This window comes from Apodemus sylvaticus, chromosome 18 (assembly GCF_947179515.1).
Source record: "Apodemus sylvaticus chromosome 18, mApoSyl1.1, whole genome shotgun sequence".
NCBI lineage: Eukaryota > Metazoa > Chordata > Mammalia > Rodentia > Muridae > Apodemus > Apodemus sylvaticus.
Genome location: NC_067489.1, coordinates 58651119 through 58673021, shown reverse-complemented (window position 1 = coordinate 58673021; position 21903 = coordinate 58651119). Strand labels below are relative to the sequence as shown.

The 21903-nt window shown below is 46.3% G+C and overlaps 1 protein-coding gene across 2 annotated transcripts in view; it reads right to left on the bottom strand.

Annotated features, from left to right (window-relative positions):
- The window catches only part of Sh3rf1 (SH3 domain containing ring finger 1), a 170327-nt gene extending 148655 nt beyond the window's left edge, over positions 1 to 21672 (bottom strand). The window contains exons 1-2 of one of the 2 annotated variants that reach the window (XM_052162506.1): positions 21272 to 21672; positions 19274 to 19769 (exon numbers count right to left, since the gene is read on the bottom strand). In XM_052162506.1, the coding sequence (XP_052018466.1) occupies positions 19274 to 19675 (402 nt within the window). In that variant the 5' untranslated portion in view covers positions 19676 to 19769; positions 21272 to 21672. The remainder of the gene's footprint in view (positions 1 to 19273; positions 19770 to 21271) is intronic. The other variant, XM_052162507.1, reaches the window with a different exon arrangement.
- Positions 21673 to 21903: the final 231 nt, after the last annotated feature.

Genomic DNA, 21903 nt, shown 5'->3' with positions numbered 1-21903 from the left:
ACTGTCGGGAGTGGACTGTAGGCCAACCAGAGCGAGGGCTCCAGGGTACTGTCCAGATACCCAAGCATGAGGTGACAGGCGAAGCAATTAAATTCCTGTTACAAGTCACACTGAAGGGGCTGCAATGTGCACGTCTCAGACCCTGTTGGGTCACCAGCTTATGAAACTGTCAAAGCACTTCTTTCGTCAAGCAGTGACAGCAATACAAAACAAACACTTGGCGAAGAAAGCATTCATTCATTCATTCATTCATTCATTCACAGTGAACCTAGGCAGAACTGGCAGACACGGGCACTGGGAAAGAACACTTCTTCCACCTTCAAGACTGACACAGTCCCTTTCAAGGTAAAATGTTGAGAATTCAGTTCCTATGATACAATATTCCATAGAATTAGCTCTTTTAAAAAAAGATTTATTTATTTATTATATGTAAGTACACTGTAGCTGTCTTCAGACACACCAGAAGAGGGCATCAGATCTCATTACAGATAGTTGTGAGCCACCATGTGGTTGCTGGGATTTGAACTCAGGACCTTCTGAAGAGCAGTCAGTGCTCTTAACCGCTGAGCCATCTCTCCAGCCCCAGAATTAGCTCTTAAAATATACTCGTGATCTTAGCTGTTGTCTTAGTTAGGGTTTCTGTTGTTGAAGAGACATCATGACCACAGCAACGCTCAATAATGGAAACACTTAATTGGGGCTGGCTTATAGCTCTGAGGCTTAGCCCATTATCATCAATGGCAGGAAGCATGGCAGCGTGCAGGCCAACATGGTGCTGGGGACAGAGCCCAGAGTTCTACATCTTGATCCACAGGCAATAGAAGGACACTGGGTGCCATACTGGGTGTAGCTTGAGTACAGGAGGCTGCAGAGACGCACGTCCTCCCACAAGGCCCCACCACCTATGAGTCACATACTCAAACACGTGAGTCTATGTGGGCCAAACCTATTCAAACCACCACACCTATCAACTTCATAATTCCTGGGTTTATTCTGAAACTACTGATAACAGTTGCTATGTACTTCTTTTGTAAATTTTTTATTTACTATGATTAGCATGTATGAGTAGAGGATGCTGCACATGCAACATGAAACACATACGGAAAGCAGGGAACAACTGTGAGGAGTTGGTTCTCCTTCAGCCATGAAAGTCCCATTTTGCTGGCCATCTGCTTCTACACTATATTACTATATTATACTATTCTGCACTATACTACTATATTTGTTGCCAACAATATTTGAAAACCTTTTAATTGTTAAATAACATTCACTTGACTATAACAAAAGATTTAGCAATCAAATTGTCTATCGGTTTTGCCTCTATTTAAGACAATAAATGATACCTATACTCTATTCTTTGTCTTAGAGTCCCAATATGTTTGGTGATAGTACCAAGAAAAGCTGGCCTTTCCATCCAGGTGCAGAATGTGTTTTGATATACTGACATATTCTTAACCAGAACACAATTTTTGCATACATTTGAAAGCTCGATATATAATCTCTGAATATAGGGCATGTTGAATTAAGACCTAAACTGTCAACAGCTGACAGTTAACAAACAGGATGAGTGAGTATACCATGGGGACCTTCACGCAAAGACTAGACAGTCATTGATAATGACACGTATGCCCTGTCCAAATACTAGCCCAATATTAAGATGTTTATCATTTGCACAAAGAATAAAGCTGGAATAAGTCTGGGGAGCCAATATAGAAGATCAACAAGGTGAACAAGAAACTTCACCTCTTTGTCCAGGAAGAAAAGGAAAGTGTGGATTACAAAGAACAAAACTAAGTTCAAATAAAGCTAGCAAAACATGCAAATTTCTATCATAAAAAGTCACAGTGAATTCTGTCTCCCTCTACACAAGGCTCATTCACAGCTTACCTAGAGATCCCAGCCTGGTGCATTTCTAAAGTTATCAGGCCCTCCTACCTGCTCCTCTGCCAGATCTGCCATTGTCTTTAATCTGTAATGAAAAGTCAGGTAGATCTTGTGTCCCCTACTCGTGGGTATCAGATAGCTCACTCTCCTGAGTGTAACAATAACTCAAGGTATTTCCATGCATGTAGTTAAGAACTGTGATGCATTAACATCACAGAGAATCAGCCCTGGAGGTATCTTCACCCTAGAGCCCCTGGGCCCTTGTCATGTTTCATACCATAGCTGGTTAGCTTACAATGTGGGAATTGGAAAGGGTCCCTGGGGACTAATTTAATCTTGTAACTGTCCCTTTCTCCCCTCTCGGCTTCATTCTCAAGAATTTTAATTTAATTTTGAACACTCGTGTTGCCTCTAGTGGGATTTAAAGTGAGGAGGCACTGTTGCTAACCACTGTTGCTAACCACGTGGTTACCTGCGCTTCCAGCCGTCCAAGGGATTCACTCTCCTCAGGAATGACTTAGTATATAGGCCGCCTGCACGAGAACAGAGGCATTTACTCCCTGGAGCATGCTCAGTCCAACAACGCCGATGCGCAAACAAAGACGTCATAAGGTGTTTGGGAAAGAGCGAGACGCCTGATGGGTTTAGGTCTGTTTTGTCTGGGGAACATGAGACAGCATATCACATGGTTTACCTTTTAAAGGGCTTCCAATTCAACTCAGCAGAACATTTTCCCCCCTAATAAACTAGGAAAACATGACTTCCAGACCACCATGGTGGGTGCAAACACAAATGATTCAAGGGCCATCCTCGTGAGAACTGCAACTCAGGATCCCGTTACAGGAGGCATCACGAGGGAGGGCTTATGCGGCCGTTGGGTAATTATGTTCACAGTTGACTTGGATAATGCAAAAGCGAATGTGATTAAGCTCACTAAAAACCCACATGCGGTGGGGCACACCACACTTACGAAGACATCAACTTGACCAAATGCATTTGGAACTCTACCAATTCCATCAAGAAGTATTTCCTGAACTGAATACCTAAGTTTTTTTATACAAAGAAAAGGTTAGGGAGAGAACATGCTTGGTATATACAACCCCTGAATCCAATCAACCCCGGTACTCCTTTCAAATTAAACAATAGAAATAAATAGTATACACACACACACACACACACACACACACAAACTATTACTGCTCTAGAGTTCCTTGCAACTGAATACAGGAGAAAACAACTAACATAATTAATTAGAGAACAACCTGATTTTTTACTCGTATGGGGTGTTTTTGCCAGTATGTCTATGTACCATGTGTATGCAGTCCCTATGCAGGCCAGAAGAGGGCATTTGATCCTCCTGGGCCCAGAGTTATAGCTGGTAATGAGCAGCCCTGTGTGTACTGGGGACTGAACTCTGGTCCTCTAGATTAGCTAGTGCTCTTAACCCCTGAGCCATTTTTCCAGTCCAGAATGACATTTTTCAATGCCTGCTAAAAGCTGAAAATTGCTGATGCTACCATAAAGATTACAGAAATAGCAGGAGACGGTTTAATTAAAAAGGTGGTGGTTAAAAAAAAAAAAAAAAAAAACTCATTTAAGAGATGGTAGAAAATTAAAGTAAAAGAGAAAATCTGAAGTGCCGGGAAAGTATGAATTGGCAATGCTATACTGCATGCTTTTCTCTTTTATTAATTAATTAATTTATTTATTTATATCCCAAACACTGCTCCCCCCCTAGGTCTCTCACTCGGAGTCCTCCCCCACCCCCAAGGCATCCCTCACCCCCAAGGCACCTGGAATCTGTGAAAATATGCATCATACTCGGGAGGGGATGGGGGGAGGTTACATGATAATCCAGAACCCTTTTCAGAACTCTAGGACCACAGTTAAGAGCACTTGGGGATGTGAACCCCAATAAGATGTGCAGGAGCTGAAGATGGGCCAAAGGTGGGTGACTGATATGGCAAAATGGTCAGAATAGAGCCCTCAGAAACAGTTACTTAGTGGAGACTAAGTAGAGACTAGGGAGGAGCTGGGGTTGGACAAGGGCCTGCAAGGCCAAGGGCAGACAAGAGAAGGAAACTTCTTTTCTGTTAAAACGGAACAGGGGATAAGATTACAGGAACAAGGACTTAAACTAGATACAAAAAGAACTTCCCGGCTAGGATGATTGCAAGGCTCTGGGATAAATTACCAACAAGCTGCTGAGACATCCTTCATTAAAGAGTTGTAAAAAATACAGTATAGACTGTTGTTGTGAGGCGGCCCCTGTCCTTCCTTAGCCTACACAAAGAGTGGCAGGCCCTGTTGACTATAAATAGCAGCTCATTAGGAAATATGGAATGCTAGAGAACACTGAAGCACTCGGGGTCTATACTGGAGGTGCAGCTCCAAAACGCATTAGAAAGCTATCAATTATATAAATGTAGGTGCCTGCATGTGATTAAGACCAGGAAAGTGTCTGTCACATTAAAAACAAACAAACAAAAAAGCCACAGTCACTGTAGATAGGAGAGGAAAACCATCAAAACATAGACAGAGAACCCTGAACCAGAAAGGCTCAACTTCCCAACACACACACACACACATGCACACACACGCACGCATGCACACATACACACGCCTTTTCTTTCCCGTCTCTCCTGTGGATGGTGGCTAGCACCTTTGTATGCTTCCTTGATACTTTGGGTTTCCTTAAGCCTCTCTAAGAGAGCAACTCAAACACCATGACTTTGTTTCCTTCTCTCTTCATTCTCCCACTCTGGCGGCTGCTGAGATTTAAAGTTTGCCTGCCCTGTGGTGTTTTTCTTTTATACACTAATAAAATTGTCCTTGGGCCTCAAAAAAGTATATTAAAAAGGAGAAAATCAGAACTGCATTACATGACACACTTAGCTTCCCTTACTGAAAGACCCAGAACCTGCTAGAAAGTGGATCCTGACTCACTCCTGAAGGCTCAGGGGGAAAGGCTCTTCTAGCCTGTGAAGGTCTTAGGAGGTGTAGACTGTTTGGAAGGTAGTAAGCCCTAGAGAAAAGATTGCCATAGGCAGACAGCACGAACTTGAAGTAGTTACAGGGGCCTAGAAACTCACCTTTGTTCCCGGGCACCACAAGATGAAGGGCCCAGCATTACCACAGACTCCTTCCAGGGTTTACTCTGTCACCATAGGCTACAAGCAACAGGCCCAGAAGACCACAGTGAGTCCTATGCAACAATGAGGCAAAATAAACCTTTCTTCTTTTTAGGCTGACTGTCTCAAGCATTTTGTCATAGTAAAGAGTTGCTGACTAACCAGCATAGCCCTACGCCTTTTCAATTTTAATCTAAAGAATTAAGTAATATGTATCTTAAAGTCTTTCAGCTATTTTTATTTATTTGTTTATTTTTGGCCTACATCACAGGAAATGAGAAAGGGATGGAAGAAAGAGGAGAGGGGACAGGAGGTTGACAACAGTCAGAAATAGCAATGACAGAGGATGCATTCTGCTGGCCAGACCTCGCAGTAGACAGACAGAGAGACAGACAGACACAGACCATGGCGGTAGACAGGGGAAGGAGGAGGCCCCAGGCAGTGCTTCTCGTCATCACCTCCTTTTGCAGAAGAGATCCAGAGAAGCTGGCAACCAGGGTCACCCCACAATCCAGGGCAGAACCACAACTAAACTGCATACTTGAAGACACAAACTTAGAAACTGCTTAGGTACCCAGTTAAAACAGAACAAACAGCCGAACCTTGTTAACATTGCAAATGTTAACCATTAGGGTCCCGGATCCCAAACATACTCAAGTGCAGTTTGCCTGATAGTGCAGGGCCATATGAGAGACTAAAAGGTCTCATTTCCGGGAAGGTAAAATGAAAGTTTCTGGTTATTGGGCGAGTACTAGGACCCAAGCACTTAAAGCTCTTTACAATTCAGTCAAATGCTGAAACATACAAGTACACACACACACACACACACACACACACACACACACACAGGAAGGAAGTTACCCTTGAGCAGTGCAGACAACAAGGTCTGGAAGTTCTGCCTGGTGCTACCTAAATCCCCTGTTTCCCGGCTTTTACATTTTCTACCCGCCAAGAGGTGGAGTTCATAAAAAATGAAGCGGAGGAAGAAATCAATCCCTCAGCATCCCCCCAAATGTGTTCCTAAAGATTCCGTGCCCTTCGGCAGGCACATCCCTTCTGTCTCCCAGGCTTGCGTGCCTGACCTCAGAGCCGGTGAACATACGGCCCTATCTGACCCTCGCTGCCCTGGCTCACCCTCTCTGACTCTGTGAAATTATCAACAGCATCCCTTCACACTGCCCCACTGTGGATGATGGATTCAATAAGGAACGTCGCGTGCCCCTACACATACATACTGCCCGTCCTGCGTTGCCTCCACTTAGCAACCAGATGCTATCTATGGTCTGAATGCATCCCTGGAGTTCATGGGTCACGATTTAACTCCAACTACAACAGCCTGTTACGATGGGATCTAACTTGGAATTTCAGTGTGACAATTGTACATGAAGATAATATTTAGGAGAACAGAGGTCAGTCGCTGCAGGCAAATGAGAATTATATGCCAAGCTAAGCCTGCCTGCCTGCTTTCCCTCCCTCCCTCCCTCCCTCCCTCCCTCCCTCTCTCTCTACCTCCCTGTCTTTCCCTGTCACTGTCTCTCTTACATGTGCTCTCTTGATCTGTCTCTGTCTGTCTGTCTCTGTCAGTCTGTCTCTGTCAGTCTGTCTCTGTCTCTTCTAAACGCACCAATAGATCGTGAAAAACTCATCTGAAAGTTCCAGTGGCAGACACTGTAGGCTCCAGTTTGTTCTGATGCTCACACACACGCAACATGCATACACCCCACACATGTGTGCATGCGCTCAGTGTAAAAGGTGAAGGGGGACCATTTAGGGAGCGGATAGGAACCAGTGTGAGAGGGAACTAGAGAGGGTGTAACCAATAGTAAAACCTACATGAAGATGCCCTCATGGGGCCTATGACTCTGTGTGCTGGGTAATTCTGTTTGCTGTCAACTCCGCACAAGTTAGTCAAGAGAATCTCAATTGAGGAAATGTTTCCATTCGACTGACCGGTAGGCAACACTCTGGGGCATTCTCTTGATTAATGATTGATGTGGGCGGGGCCAGTCCTGGCCACATAGTCTTGAGTTGTATAAACAACAGCCAAGTGAGCCAGGATGGGGAAGCAGTAAGTCCACTCCTCGATGGCTTCAGCTTCGGTTCCGCCTCCCTGTCCCTGCTCTGAGTTCCAGTCCTGACTTTCTTTCATAATGGCTGAAATAAATGCTTTCCTTCCAAGCTGACTTTAGTCCATGTTTTACCACAGCAATAAAAAGCAAAACAGGAGAGTTCATAGGCTAATTTAAAAAAACAAAAAGTAAATAAATAAAAAAAGTTAAGCTTCAACAGGCAGGGATGGTGCACGCCTTTAATCCCAGCACTTGGGAGGCAGAGGCAGGAGGATTTCTGAGTTCGAGGCAAGCCTGGTCTACAGAGTGAGTTCCAGAACAGCCAAGGCTATACAGAGAAACCCTGTCTTGAAAAAACCAAATCCAAAAAACAAACAACAACAACAACAACAAAAGATACATCCAGGAAACTTGCACAACTCTAGTGCCCCCCTGCAGCACTCCCAGTGTGCCACTCGGGGTACATTCCCTGTACCGGGCAGCACTGCACCAACGTCACGGAACCTAGAACAGCTGGAAGGAAAGTCTCTGGGCAGGTCTGTAAGAGATGCAGAGGAAATTGGTCTAAAGGGCTGCCTTTACAAGATTATCTAAAGGAGGTTAACTGAGGTGGAAAGGGCCATCCTGAAGGCTTTCCACGGGCTGGGGTCCCAGACAGCATCCATGTGGTCAGCGTCACAAACCAAGTGACTAATCCGAAATTAAACTAAGTCTGAACTGAGTGTGTGGCTCGTTCCCGTAAGCCTAGCACTCAGGAGTCGGAGGAAGGAAGGCTAGAGCAGGTTCAAGGCCAGCTGGGGGTCTGTGGAGTAAGACCTGGTGCAGACACCACACCGGCGCCATACTACAAATCCCACCGTGCTGCGGGACTGTCTGACTGGATTTAAGGCCTTGAGACAGTCATTCTTGGTTGTCAACTTGACTACATCTGGAATGAACTACGATCCAGAAATGCAGGGCACACCTGTGAGACAATATTTTACTTGGCTTGAAGAGGGTGAATCTACTTTTAGTCGCGGACCTTTGAGGTAGGAAGAAGCATATCTTTCATCAGGATCTTGAGGCAAGAAAACACACCTTTAATCTGGACCTTGTCCTCTGCTGGCAGTTTTATACAAACACTTGGAAGAAGGAAGACTGTGTTCTTTGTCTGCTTGCCCCTGCCTTGCTAGCGCACCCAGTCCCTCACTGGCACTAGAGACAGTTCTTCAGGATTCCAGCACATTCTGAAGATCAGGCGAGACAGTCAGCCTTGCCGACTGAGCAACTACTGAATTCTTAGACTTTCCTTTCGCAGTCAGCTATTATTGGGTTAGCTGGACTGCACCCTGTACAGTCATCTCAATAAATACCATATACATGGGGAGTGGTGAGAGGAGAGGGAGAAAAAAAGAACCAAAATATAGAATACTCTAACTGACTCCTTTTTCTGCATTTCTCTCAGTGGGTCAATGAGTTGGGACACACACTACCTTTAATATAATAAAACCATTTCTGTTTATTCGTTCCTGAATGATAAATTATGAATGACGAAAATGCAATAATTCAAAGTTTTTTTCATTAAAACAAACAAAAAACCATCACCACCACCTTTAGGGACCAGAGGGTGTCTCAGCAGTTAAGAGCATTTGCTTCTCTTCCAGAAGACCAGAGTTCAATCCCTGGCACTCACGGCAAGAGGCTGAGAGAGCTCATATCCATGTGGCAGGCACACACACACACACACACACACACACACACAAATATGCATAAATAAAAATGTTAAGATACATAAATCTTTAAAAGGACTGATTTCCTTAGGCTGACGGGGACACCCTCAAACTCGCCAGCCCTTGCTGCTCTGCGCTACACATAGCGTGCCTGAAAAACTCATTTGTACCCACTTCTGCTGCTCACTTTTCCATGATGCAAATAGTCTACTTAACTGCTACTGTCAGCCCTCTGAAATGGCACCTCCTCTCCCTTCCCAGATACCCCTAAGAGCCCACTCACACAGCTATCTTTAAAATGGCTGTGTTTACCGCCACCCATATGTCATCATTCACAAAGCAACTGCTACCACCCTCTTGACTAGGCATTGGCAGGCACACATCCTGGAGAGGATTAGGGACCCACAAAGAAGGGTGTCTTGGGCTCAGAGGGAGTCTTACTGGCAGAGCTGTCTCGGAACACAATATTTTTACCCTACTTATACCCCGCTGTACTATGTTGTTTTAGTAAGCTTGCCTGCTGAGTTAGTTTCTCACTCTATTTAGTTGCTACTGGTCCTACTTCTACTGGAAGTCTACCTCGCTCTACCACGCTGCCTGTAACCAAGGCTCGCCTGCTGTCTGAGCGCCACCCTCTACCCGCGCTGTGTGTACACCCACTGTCTCACAGTGTGAAGTGCACCGGGTCACTGCGCAATTACGGATCCTTATCAAGACTCCTGCTACAGAGTGAACTGCCATGCACACTGCCCTTTGACCTTAAAGAAAGTCTTTCCACATACGCTTATGGATTTGCTTAAAGTAACAGACTGGAAGGATGATGAAGGAATAAATGCGACTACACTGGGAGACACAGTTCTGGGAGAGGCCAGCTTTACAGAAGGGAGGCTTCTGAGGAGAGGAAGAGACCACGGATGGGGGTGGGTACGAGAACAACGGGACAGACTACCCATTCCTGCGCCTTGTCACACCTCCCATTTTAATTCTCCCTTCTGAGACTATCAGCTAATTAAGAGGGAAGGGAAAACAAAATGGAGAAAGTGATCTGGAAAAGCAACTCAAGACAGAGCCCCCCTCCCCTTCCCTGTTTTCCACTGCCTCCCCTGGTGACACCCCAAGCCCTCCAGCCTCTCCCAAAGAACAAACAGCAGTTACAAGACAGGGCAGGCAGCACAGGAGGATGGGAGACAGAGAGTAAACAAAGCGCCCTGCTTCCACTCCTGGGACAGTGGGGGCTGGAGCCAAAGATCAGACCTCTCGGGACGTTCCCGAGAACAGTGGGGACCTCTGGCCAGAGTCCCTTTCTTTTCTTTGCCTACCCCTTCCCAGTCCATTTCCTTCTCCCCCTTTCCTCCTTCACTCGCCCAAAGATGATATTCTTTGAAAAGCAGCCATGAGAATAACAGTCACGTGCCATGATGTTCCGGTCCAGCTCAGGCTGCATAATTCCGGTCTAGCTCAGGCTACATAGCCAATGGTGGTCCCAGAGGATTTCAACAGAGCTGAAAGATATACCTCCAGCCTAGGACCATGGAAGCTGTCATAACATGCTAGCATACATAATCCCCTATAGCATGTATAAAGAAAGTCAGGACACTGCCAGTGCCATCTAGAAAATATAGCACATATAGCATATAACACGTGATCTTAACAAATGACTTCCTGGTTTATGTATCCGGTTTGCTTTGTACCATATTTAGAATTTTCTCCACTTAGAGAAAAGTTTACTACAAAACATATTTACCAGGGTTTGCCCAATAGTTGTAAAATGCCCACCCTGCAAACAAACAGACCTGAATTTGATCTCCAGAACCTATGTTTAAAAAGCTAAACACAGACTGGATGGTGGTGGCACAGGTCTTTAATCCCAGGACTTGGAAAGCAGAGAATCGGGAGAATCTCTGAGTTCAAGACCAGCCTGATGTATGAAGCAAGTTCCAGGGCTCAAAAAACCAAAAAGTAGTAGTAGTAGTAGTAGTAGTAATAGTAATAATAATGATAATAATAATAATAATATAGAAAAGCTAAGCATGGTGGTACATGGTTGTAATCCTAGTACTGAGGCAATAAAGACAGATGGATTACTAGGCCTCACTAGGTAGCCAGCCTAATCTACTTGGTAAGTTGCAAGTCAGAGAGATCTAGTCTCCAAAATAAAATTAAAAAAAAAAAAAAAAAAAAAAGAGGATGTACCCAAGGAATGAGGAATACTGGAGTATCATTGAGGTTGTTCTCTGGCTTCCATACACACAAGCATCTGCATCTATACATGTGCACATGTGTATATGTGTGTGCACAGACATGTCTACCATGTTTTTTCACAAAAGCTCTGAAGGACTGACATCACATCCCTATGATGTTCCTAATGACAAAATGCACAGCAATACATTCCTTAGAATGTATCTCTCAGCCCTGGGCACATGACCGTAGACGGGGAACAGAATAAGTCCAGAGACTGGCAGAGAACGGACATCCATCGGACTCTTTTCCACCTGTGACAGCAAACCCCCGCCTCGTGCCCACACTGGGTAGCTCTGCATCCAGACACTGCCTTCCTGGATCAATATCCTTCTTTTTTCTTATCTCTCGGGTTCTCATCGCCCCAAATGGAAAACTAACACATGTATAACAAAACCTCTACTTCCACAGGCTTTCCAGTCTTCAAAACATTTGTATCTCTATTCTTGCGCAAAACAACCTATCAACCGGATAAGCAAGTGTCATCCTTAGTGTGTACATTATGGGGAGACTGCACCAAAAACAGGAGTGTGCACGCATCCCAGGCTGAGAGAACGTCCCAGGAAGGCTCTCTAGAGCAGGCTGCCTTTCACCCCCTCGATCCAGCCTCCCTTACCAGCAAGCCGCTTTTGAGTGTGTCCTACAAGTCAGACTGTCAGGGCTTCTGAAAAAATCAAAGATGACCCTTTCCTGGTGGCTTCTGGGAAGGAGCCCACTCACTGCTTTTCACTTGTATACCCACAGGTGAGCCCTGAGTCAGGCTCCAAGGGACAGGTCCTAACAAAGAGCCCTGGATAAACACAGTTGTCACCAAGAACAACACAAAGACTCGGGTGTGTACAACAGGGACTTGTGCAGCCGGACTAATAAGAAAGTAACCTAGAGAGTAACCACACTATATTATATGCATGTGCAAAAATGGCAAAGAAGAAACTTAAAGTATTTTTTAAATGAGTTTAACTCAGCCTGTCGAACCCTCCCCTACCCTGCCCTGCCCTGCCCTGCCCTGCCTGAAGCAGGTCTCTAAGTCTTTAAAGGTACTGGACCTTCATGCTGAAGAAAAAATGAAGTCCGGTAGGTTTTGCAGTGCTGGAAACTGAGGCCACAGCTTATAACCTCCAACGTATACTGACTGCTTCCTTATCCATTTTCATCATAACAGAGTTTTAATTTGTACCCTGCCCCCTTCCCCATCCCCCCCAACACACTTTTTTCATCAATAAAATACTCATGGGTAGCCACCACACCAAGAAGAGTTGCTACTAGCCATGGCTGGAGAAAGCTTTCTCCAATGAAAGCTATAAGACCCAAGGAGACGGTGTCGCACGTGGCATGCACAGGAAGGAAGCATTTGGGGCTACACAGATCTAAAGCGGAATCCCAGCTCTGCCACTGACCAGCTAGGAGAATTCAGACGCGTTATCTGGAGCACTCTAGCTGTCCTCCTTCCCACAGGAGAGCACTGATAGCGATGCCTCCCTGTGCGTGGCTCTGTAAAGATAGGAAAGCTTGCCAAGTAATCTCAATGACTAGGCAACTTCGACCTGCAGAGAGTCACGTAGGAAATACCTCCATTTCCATTAATTTCTTGTTCCGGGAGATGGAGTGGGGGTTCATGTGAACCTATTAACCGTGGTCACTCCGTGGTTTTGCAATACAAAGACTGGAAGCTTCGATTACCCTCTGCCCGCCAGTTTCTGCCACTAAATGCCTTACTGTGAGCCCTTTTCATTTGTAATTTTTAAAATAGGAGGAAAACGACTCTCATCATTTTGAAATGAATGGAACCTCGTGATTCCCGATTGGTCCACTCACGCTCTGTGCACGTCTCTGCACGTCTATTACACACAGATCATGTCATGAAGCTGATCTGTGCTCCAACCTAGAAGGATTCCACAGATAAAGTAAATGATCTAGCAAGGCAGCAAGTGTGTATATAAAATATAAAATGCTCAAGCCCATAAGTATATACACAAAAGTCTACAAAATGATTTAGAATTAGACATGTGTGTATGAATGTACGTATATACACACACACATATTTAGTAACTTTTCTAAAGTTGAAGTTTTTAAAACAAAATTGTTCTCAACTACTTATTTTAAAATTTACATTTTCATTTCTCAAATACCACACTCTGCCCCTAGAAAGGTTTCCTTAATCACAAGATGAGTGAGATTTAGAAGCATTTTGCTCTTTAAATTATGAATAGGTGAATGCCAAGGACCCCTTCCCTAGTACTGCCTTCTACCACACGGACGATGCCAGAGCCCAGGGCTGGGGGTGTGAGGAATAAACAGCGCACTGGCAGAGCAGTGACTTAGCAGGTACGAGGCCTGGGGTGCACCCTACATCATCACCAACGGGAAGGGCGCACCCCAGGGCCTCCTCCACTGGGATGGATGACACCTGCATGAGCCACAGCGTAGGCGTCAAGTGGTAAATGAACTACAAGATCAATCTCTGCAACCACTGTCCATGGGAGGCGGGGAATCTCCCGTGTGCTTTTCAGTTGGGCCATTCTGAAACGCTCTCACGCAAATGACCTCATTAAATAGTGTTCCTAAGTCAGGTTATGCGTTATTACAAATTCTTGCTCCCATCTATTCAGAGACGTCCGTCCTGGTGACAGCACTCGTACTAGACATTCCAAGACACACAGGAGTTCTGTGTCTGGACCATGCTTGGTCCACTCTATGTATTTAATCAGTGACTGCTGAGCACAACCCTTAGACGCAGACGCCACCCGTGTCTCATTCCACAACCTGGTGCTTCTGAATTCTGGTGGCTTATCTGCCTATTCCTGTGGATTTTTCCATCCTCCCTACCTCCCGCCACAGCCCCATCTGAATGTTTTCAACCAAGCATGCACTGCTCTTGCCTCTGTCGCTGCAAGACACAGAACTGAGTTAGAAAGCTCCCCACAGGCACCTGCTGGCTCCTGAGACACCCAACAGTCTAGGGGATAACCTTAGCCCCTTCCACCTCTACCTAGAGCAAGTGAGTTGCGATGCCCTTCTCTAAGACCCTTCCCTCAAGTCTCTTCTTGCTAGCTTTGCCACAAAATGCCATGAACAACCGTATGTCCGCCAGCATTCACCAATCTCCTCAAACCCAAGTCACAGTATGGGAGATGGGAAAGAAATCTTCCTCCCCTCCGGATGTTGGCTTCCTTCTACGAAATTTCCTATGTGGCACATTGTCACATAAGCAGGCAACTCCTCATGAAATTCCTGCCCTAGCTTATGAAATCATACCAAGTAATTTAGCCAGTTGTAGGGGTGGGGAGGGTCCGAATAACGTCTCAACAGTGCTTCAGAGCACCAAGAAAGACAGAAATGAGTGGTTGGGCCACGGCAAGTCTCTGTGAGCAACCAGGATTCGCTGAATCAGCAGCAGGGTGAGAAGTTGGTGACTCCAAGCGCTGACTTTAGACGTGGGTGCTTGGCTGCTGCCATGAAATACCACAGAGTGGGCAGCTTCCACGGAACAAGGCTAGGGCCTAGGGATGGGTTTTTCCCATGCTTCCCCACTCAGTTTGTAGTCAGCCAGCTTCTCCGTGTGTCTTCAAACGGTCTTGCCTCTGTGTCTTTCCACCCCATGACCGCTTCCATTAAGAACCCCAGTCACACATGTGGGCGCTCATCTTACCCACTGTCACCACCGCTGGAAGGGTCCCAACACAGGGCTGAAGTACTTGGAGATGGTACTTCCCCCACAGAGACACGTTCTGAGGTACTTAGAGTCATTACTTGAGGTACTTGAAGTTAGTACTTCCACAAGAGGAGGTCTGAGTGACAGAACCCCCAACCTGTACAGACAACATGAAAAGGGAGACAAAACAGCTGTGGCTGTGAGGGATGAAAGCACAGCTGGCCTTTTCAGAGGGAGGGAAACACAACCTGCGGCCCCAGATCCAGATCTCCCCTTCTCTCGCAGTCTTGGTCTCCGGTTCCTACCTGTTCTAAAGCCTTATTGATCGGCGTCCCGGCCGGCCCCAGATTCTGAGCACTTCCTACCCAGCCATCTGGCCTGGCTGTATCCCACTGTGGTCCTGGAATTCTCTCATGCTTGAAACCTAGTCAGGCCACTATCCCCACGGCCTGCTGAGTCCGAGGTCACCTCCGGTCAGTGTGCCTCCCTCTGCCCCTCCCCCTGCCCAGCCCCCATTTGCAGGGTCATCACTTTGCTTAGATCTCAGTTGGAAGGCCTCTTCCTGGAGCAAGCTTCGGAGGATCTCACATCTAAGCAAGCTTACTCTTGCCCTGAACTCAAAGCCCTTCTACACCCTCTTGCTCCCTCTCCGACATCGAAGTCACCATGTTTATTACCGCTGCACTGCCGTAATGCTGTGAATCTCTCTCGTGAGACGGACCGTACAGTCTGAAGCTCATGAGCAGAGAACCTGGGTCTGGCCTCACCATCACTAGCTAGCCTACAGTTTACTGGGAGAATATAATCTGGCCCTGAACAACACCACTCGAAAACTCACAACTCAGAAGCCTGGGGCTCAAACTCATGGCTAGCCTGAGCTACACAGCAAGAACATCTATCTAGTAAATAAAGAAGACAAATCCAAATGAACTATAGAAAGCAGAAATTAGAGGAAGCAGTTTAACTCTCCTAGAAGGTTACAATCTTATAGGAATTACTTAGACATGTTTTCTGCATTCTTTCTATGTATGTATGAGTGTGTGTGTGTGTGTGTTATATATATATATTCATTAGATAATGCGTATAGCCATGTGGTGGTGGCGCACACCTTTAATCCGAGCACTTGGGAGGCAGAGGCAGGCAGATTTCTGAGTTCAAGGCTAGCCTGGTCTACAGAGTGAATTCCAGGACAGCCAGGGCTATACAGAGAAACCCTGTCTCAAAAAAAAAAAAAAAAAAAGAAGCTACAGACACAGATAATTCATATAATCTTATATATTCAATAGATATCTATTGTATAGATATATAGATAAAATATGTATATATTCATTAGATAATGTATATAATCTTCTATATTCAATAGATATCTATTCTGCAGATATATATAGAGAGAGATAAAATATGTATATATATTCATTAGATAATGTATATAATCTAGCAAATATATAACAGATGTAATGACCCATTAAGTACACCTTTTATGCACTGAAACAGTATCTAGTGTCCCTTCCCTGGGTTTCATTTTCCAGTTGGCACTGACCAAAACGCATGGGGAATTCTTTTTGCTTGTATTAAAAAAACAGACAGAGCTCATGGTGACTCCAGACCAACAGGGAGGGGCTCCTTTCCTCCTCATCCTAAGCAGGAACCGCTAAAGCCCTAGGAATCAGATGTGTGTCACACACTGGAAATGTTTGAACCTGCTGATGGCGTGGAACCCGCCTCGGCTAGACACATGAGGAGACCACATGGGCACAAGCGAACGCGGAGCAATGTTCCACACGCTCCGGCTCTCAGCTTCCCACAGCGTGTGGAACAGGCTGGGTGAAGCGTGGCTGTGTCAGCATCTAAGCAAAGAGGCTGAGTGCTGGGGGAGCTGCTGTGGCCGCTCGCCTCGGAAGCCTCCACAGGCGAGCATTACAGCCTCCGCGCAGTGCAGTGCAGCGCGCCACACAAATGTCCGACTTTGTCAAGCAGCGGTCCCGGGAACGGATTTACCTTTCGGGTGCTCACTCTATACAACGTGAAGCCTCGGCTTCTATGACTACTTGAAAGCAACAGGTAGGAGTAAATGCTCATGTAACCCAGAAAAAAAATATTTTTTAATAATAATGACGTCATTTACTCCAATTCAGACCGAACACTTCCGCTTGTCAGCTTTTCTCCACCACCACCCCCCACTCTCCACAAAGCCCTCAACTCTTTTATACAAACTAATAAGGCTCAAGTTCAACGGACCCTCTTTTCAAAGCATCTGTCATATGTCAAAGAAAAACAAGAAGCAAACTAGGAAACATAGAAACCAGAAAAAAAAATAACATCGACATGATCAAAATCTCCAAATATCTAAAAAAAAAATATAGAAGCCTATTTTGGAAGTTTAGCCAGCAGACGCAGAGCCTTTAGCTTCTTAGTATTTCCTTGTCAATGTTTACTTTTGAAAGAGCATTTAAAATCAAATGGGCTTGATTGAACCCCTCCTTAAAATCCTTTATCAGCAATCAGACATTCATAGCATTCCTCCCAACAGGTAAGGCAACATCTGGGACACTCTAATTCGTAGCCAGAGGCCACTCTCTCCAGACCTCATTAACAAGAAACAAAACCCCTCCAAAGATGCAAATCTGCCTTCCCTCTCCATTAAGGCAAGCAGACCTGGCTCCAAGTCTCAGAAATGGTCAACTGGTTATGAGATTAAAATATTCATGAGCCCATAAGTACTAATTAAGGTACCAGTAAACTGGGTACCTTGAAGTCTAATAATAGTTTCATACATAGGGATCTAAATAAGAAAGCCTTCCCCCAAACAGGGCAATTGATGCCTGTAATTCCATACTTGGTAAACCAAGGCGGGAGCATGAATCTGAGGCCTGGCAGGGATATATAGTGAATTCCAGGCTAGCCCAGGCTACTGAAAGAAAAGAAAAGGAAGGAAAGAAGCCAATTTGTAATATCTACATATTCATCATATATCATGCTTACGTATCTTAGGAAACCTGGGACCCTAATGATAAAGCTGCTTTCTAGTAATCCAAACAGTACCAATGATTAGGATACTTGATATTTTACATCTAGTGATGTAAGAACTTTTTATCACGTATATAAATGATAACAATTTTTTTTTTTTTTGCAACGATGAGCTGATAGCCCACACACGAATCGCACACTACCTTCCTAGTGGACAGCTATTTATTAAATGAAAACAATCGCCGGGCAGTGATGGCTCACGCCTGTAATCCCAGCACTCTGGGAGGCAGAGGCAGGCGGATTTCTGAGTTCGAGGCCAGCCTGGTCTACAGAGTGAGTTCCAGGATAGCCAGGGCTATACAGAGAAAATCTGTATCATTAAAAAAAAAAAAAAAAATCCAAAAAAACAAACAAACAAACAAAATTGGTTTTAGGTTCTGACTAAAACTATTTAAAGAAATAAAATCTCAACCAGCTTTTAAAATGTTCTTTAAAATGACTGGGGGCTGGAGAGACATCTCAGTGGTTAAGAACATTGGCTGTTCTTGCAGAGGACTGGGGCCCAGTTCCCAGCACCCACATGGTGGCTCACAACAATTCCTAACTCCAGTTCTGGGAAATCTGATTCCTTCTTCTGACATGTATGGACATCAGGCACATAGCTGGTGCATATAAACACGTGCAGGCAAAACACTTAGACAAATAACCATTTTTTAAACCTAAATAATAACAATTTTAATAGACTATAAAAAAATCTATTCGCTTGCCAAATATATGGCCAATTATCAAAATTGCTTCTTCCAACCAAAACAGAAAGACTCTTGTTGTCCGGATGTCTCAAAGACCATGTCTCATTTCATGAAAAAAAAAACGACAAAAGCACGTCATATCAGGAAATGATCACGTGAAACATAATTCTTATTCATTAAGAATCATTTACTAAATCAAGCTTAGCAAAGTTAGAAATATTTAACTTCACCTACAATTATTTCCACCCAAACCAAAGGGATAAAATAAAATCATTCTGATGGAGCATTTCACTTCACTCCCTACAAAGCCCAACGTACAGCTAGATGTAATAGTGCAGTCCTACGTGACATTCTGTTGCCACAGCAACGAAGCTGCTACCTGTGGCCATGATTTGTTAAAAAATCCTCCAACCATATTCTGTACTGTGCATTCATAAAAACCACCAGAATGGCTCTAAGCAGCATAAAAACTAAGGCTTGGTTTCTTACCTACGATTTACTCATATACATATTTACTATATATACTTGTACATATGTACACACACACACACACACACACACACACGAAATTCTCTCAGCACCATCAAAAGGGTGAGACCATACCAAATTTTCCTTTTAATGAACATTTGATACCTGGTCCCTAAAATATATCTACCAGACAATGGAGACTATCAGAGAAGATCTTAAAAACAAGATTTATTATGTCGGATCCAGGCTTATTTCAAGAGAAAATAAGGTCCCGAGATAATCGATCTGCTCGGGTAGGTGTGGCTTCTTTGAGCTGATTTGGAAAATAAGCTAATAAAGAAGAAGAGCCTGTGGTCAGTCATCACCACCTGTATTCACCCAACTACCTCTCTTACAAACTACTCACCCTCACTGGGGGGCTCCAGGCTTGCACCCGAGGCTGCTGTCCACACTGGGAACTCTGCAGATCTTTTGAGCCACAGTTCACCACATTGCTGCCCTGCGCCCTTAAAGCGTTCGTGCAGGTGGTCCCGCCGCCGCCCCCGCCCCCACCAGGGCCGGGTTTCCAAGGCCTCTGCTTGATGCCATCCAGAAGTCTGACCAGTAGTATGTTACTGGGGAGCTCGTCGACCCCAGAGCCAACAAGAGTCCGGCATTCCGGACATCTGAGTTCATTCCGGGAACCCACAATCCCCAGCAAACATCGTTTGCAAAACGTATGCTGGCAGGGTAAGACCTTTGCGGAAGCATCCAAGCGTTCCAGACACACAGGGCACTCCAGAAGGTCCAACAAGGCAGACTCATCCATCTTGAGCGACTTTAGTGGGAAAACGACTTGAGAACGTTCATAGTTGTGCGTGGCCCTTAAAGTGATTCATGTAACATCCATTTCAGACTTTGCTCTGGAGTTATGGGGAGAGAGGGGAGGAAAGAGAAAAATGTCTGTTGTTATCTGGGGGAAAAGTTCACAGTGGAGCCAAGAACCAAAAAGTACACAAAAGTGCTTCCTCTGCATAGTCCAGCTTGGCTTTGGAATGTGGTTTCTGAGCTCCAAAGTCAACAATTAAAAACAAAACAGGCTTCTTAAATGATTCCCCATTAATCCCTGAAGATATCTAGAACCTCGCTGGGCAGAAATAACGAGCAAGCAAAAAGCAGGATTTATGAGAAAGCAATAAAGGACTGATATTGACTGCCTAATGAAGTCCTCAACTTATTGGAGACCCTAAGCAAAATCGACTGAAAGTTTCCTCTACCTAAAACAATACTTTAAAATCAAACGACCTTCCCAATTTTAAGCCACCGTTATTTAAGAAGCCTTGCCTTGGGTGATCCTTGTGGTAAATGATCCCAATATTAAATACATATGTTTCTTCCCTGAGAACAGAACAGCTTAATCTTATCAAACGTTTTCTCCCAATAAAAGACGAGCTGATGGTCGGCAATTCTAAAAGACATAACCAAACCATGCTTGAAAATAGCTTTAAAAAAAAAAATCAGCCCTTCCGGCATGGCTGGCAAACTCTGAAACAGATTTCTGAACGGCTTGTCCTAATCTCATTCAGAAAAATCTAGCAAAATGATCACCAAAATCTGACGATGGAATGAATGCTAGGCTGAAAACTCTGCGTACGATCTGAAAATACGGGCCCTTCAGGAGGTTAGGAGAAAGAGTATTTGAAGCCTGTTGGTGGCTCGCTGTCCCCACCACCACCACCCCAATCAATGTTTAAATGTAGATGCCTAGGAGGGGAGGGGGTAATAGGATTTGGAGGCTACGTTAACAGCTGTTCCAGGCTAGTCGGTTCTGGGGAAAGCCAGGGTGCGCCCCTCTTCCCACAGTGGGGCACAGGTAGTCCCCAACCCCGAGCCTGGTGCTCGCCATAGACACACCCCAGAGCCAGGTGTCGCCTGCCTGCCGGGGACAGAGCTGGTCCTGGGAGCTGAGGCTGCGACCGGGTAGCTCCAGGAACAGGGAATCTCATCCAGTTGCCTCCGCTCAGCCTCCCTTTAGGTCAAATCCAGGACAAAAAATTGCCCAACACCTATCGGTGGAAGTTTTCAAGGACTTAAAAGAAAAATAAAGATGCAGCCTTAAGTTGGCCAAAGTCAGCGCCACGGAGTGCGGCGGGAAGCAGACTAGAGACCCCGCGGGGATGAGCTCAGCGGCAGTCCCCGGAGACTGCCACCCCGGAGGCAGAAGGGACCCGGCTGCGTCCGGGGAGAGCGCGGCCCCGAGGCCGGGCAGCTTCGGAAGAGGCGAGAGAGGCCGCCGGGCTCGTTCCCGGCAGGTCCCGGAGACCCAAAGGGGAAGCGCGGGGACCGACCCGCGCGCACCACCGGGATGCGGCGACCACCGGCCACCACCCCGCGCCCGGCGTCCCCGACTCGCCGCGCGCCCTACCTCGCGCCTCCGCTGCTCGCCTTTGTTCGCGGCCCCGCAGCGCTGGTAGATGCGGCCCCGCCGAGCCCGCTGCCCGTGTGGCTCGGCCGCCGCGGTGGCACCGGGAGCCTCCTCGCGGCCGCCCCCCTTGCGCGCGCTCGCACAGCACGCCGCCGCCGCCGCCACCTCCCACCCGCCCAGCGAGGAGGGCGGGGGAACGCGACGCCGCCGAAGAAGAAGAGGAGGAGGAGGCGGAGGCTGCGCGCAGCGGGCGCACGGGGACTCGAGGGACGCACCACAGCGCCGCCCGCCGCTCGGGGACCCGGGCGGGAGCCCAGTAGCGGGCGGGGACCGCGGGGAACGCACCAACCCGAGGAGGGAGGCTCGGGGACCCGCACCTTCACCCCAGGGACGCGCGCCCGGAGCGAATAGAGCTCCCTGGGAGGAGGGCGGTGGGAGTGGCGCCCAGGGACCAGGAAGAGGCTGGGGCAAGGACGCCCTGCCGGCCCCGGGCTCCGCCTGGCCGGTGCCTGGAGACCGACTCTTCTCCGTGGCCAGGGAAGGGAGTGGCTCTGGCGGGAACCGATCGCGCTTTGCTGGGCGTGCACACTCTCTGGGTGGATATAGAGAGGGAAAAGTGAGACCCCTTAATT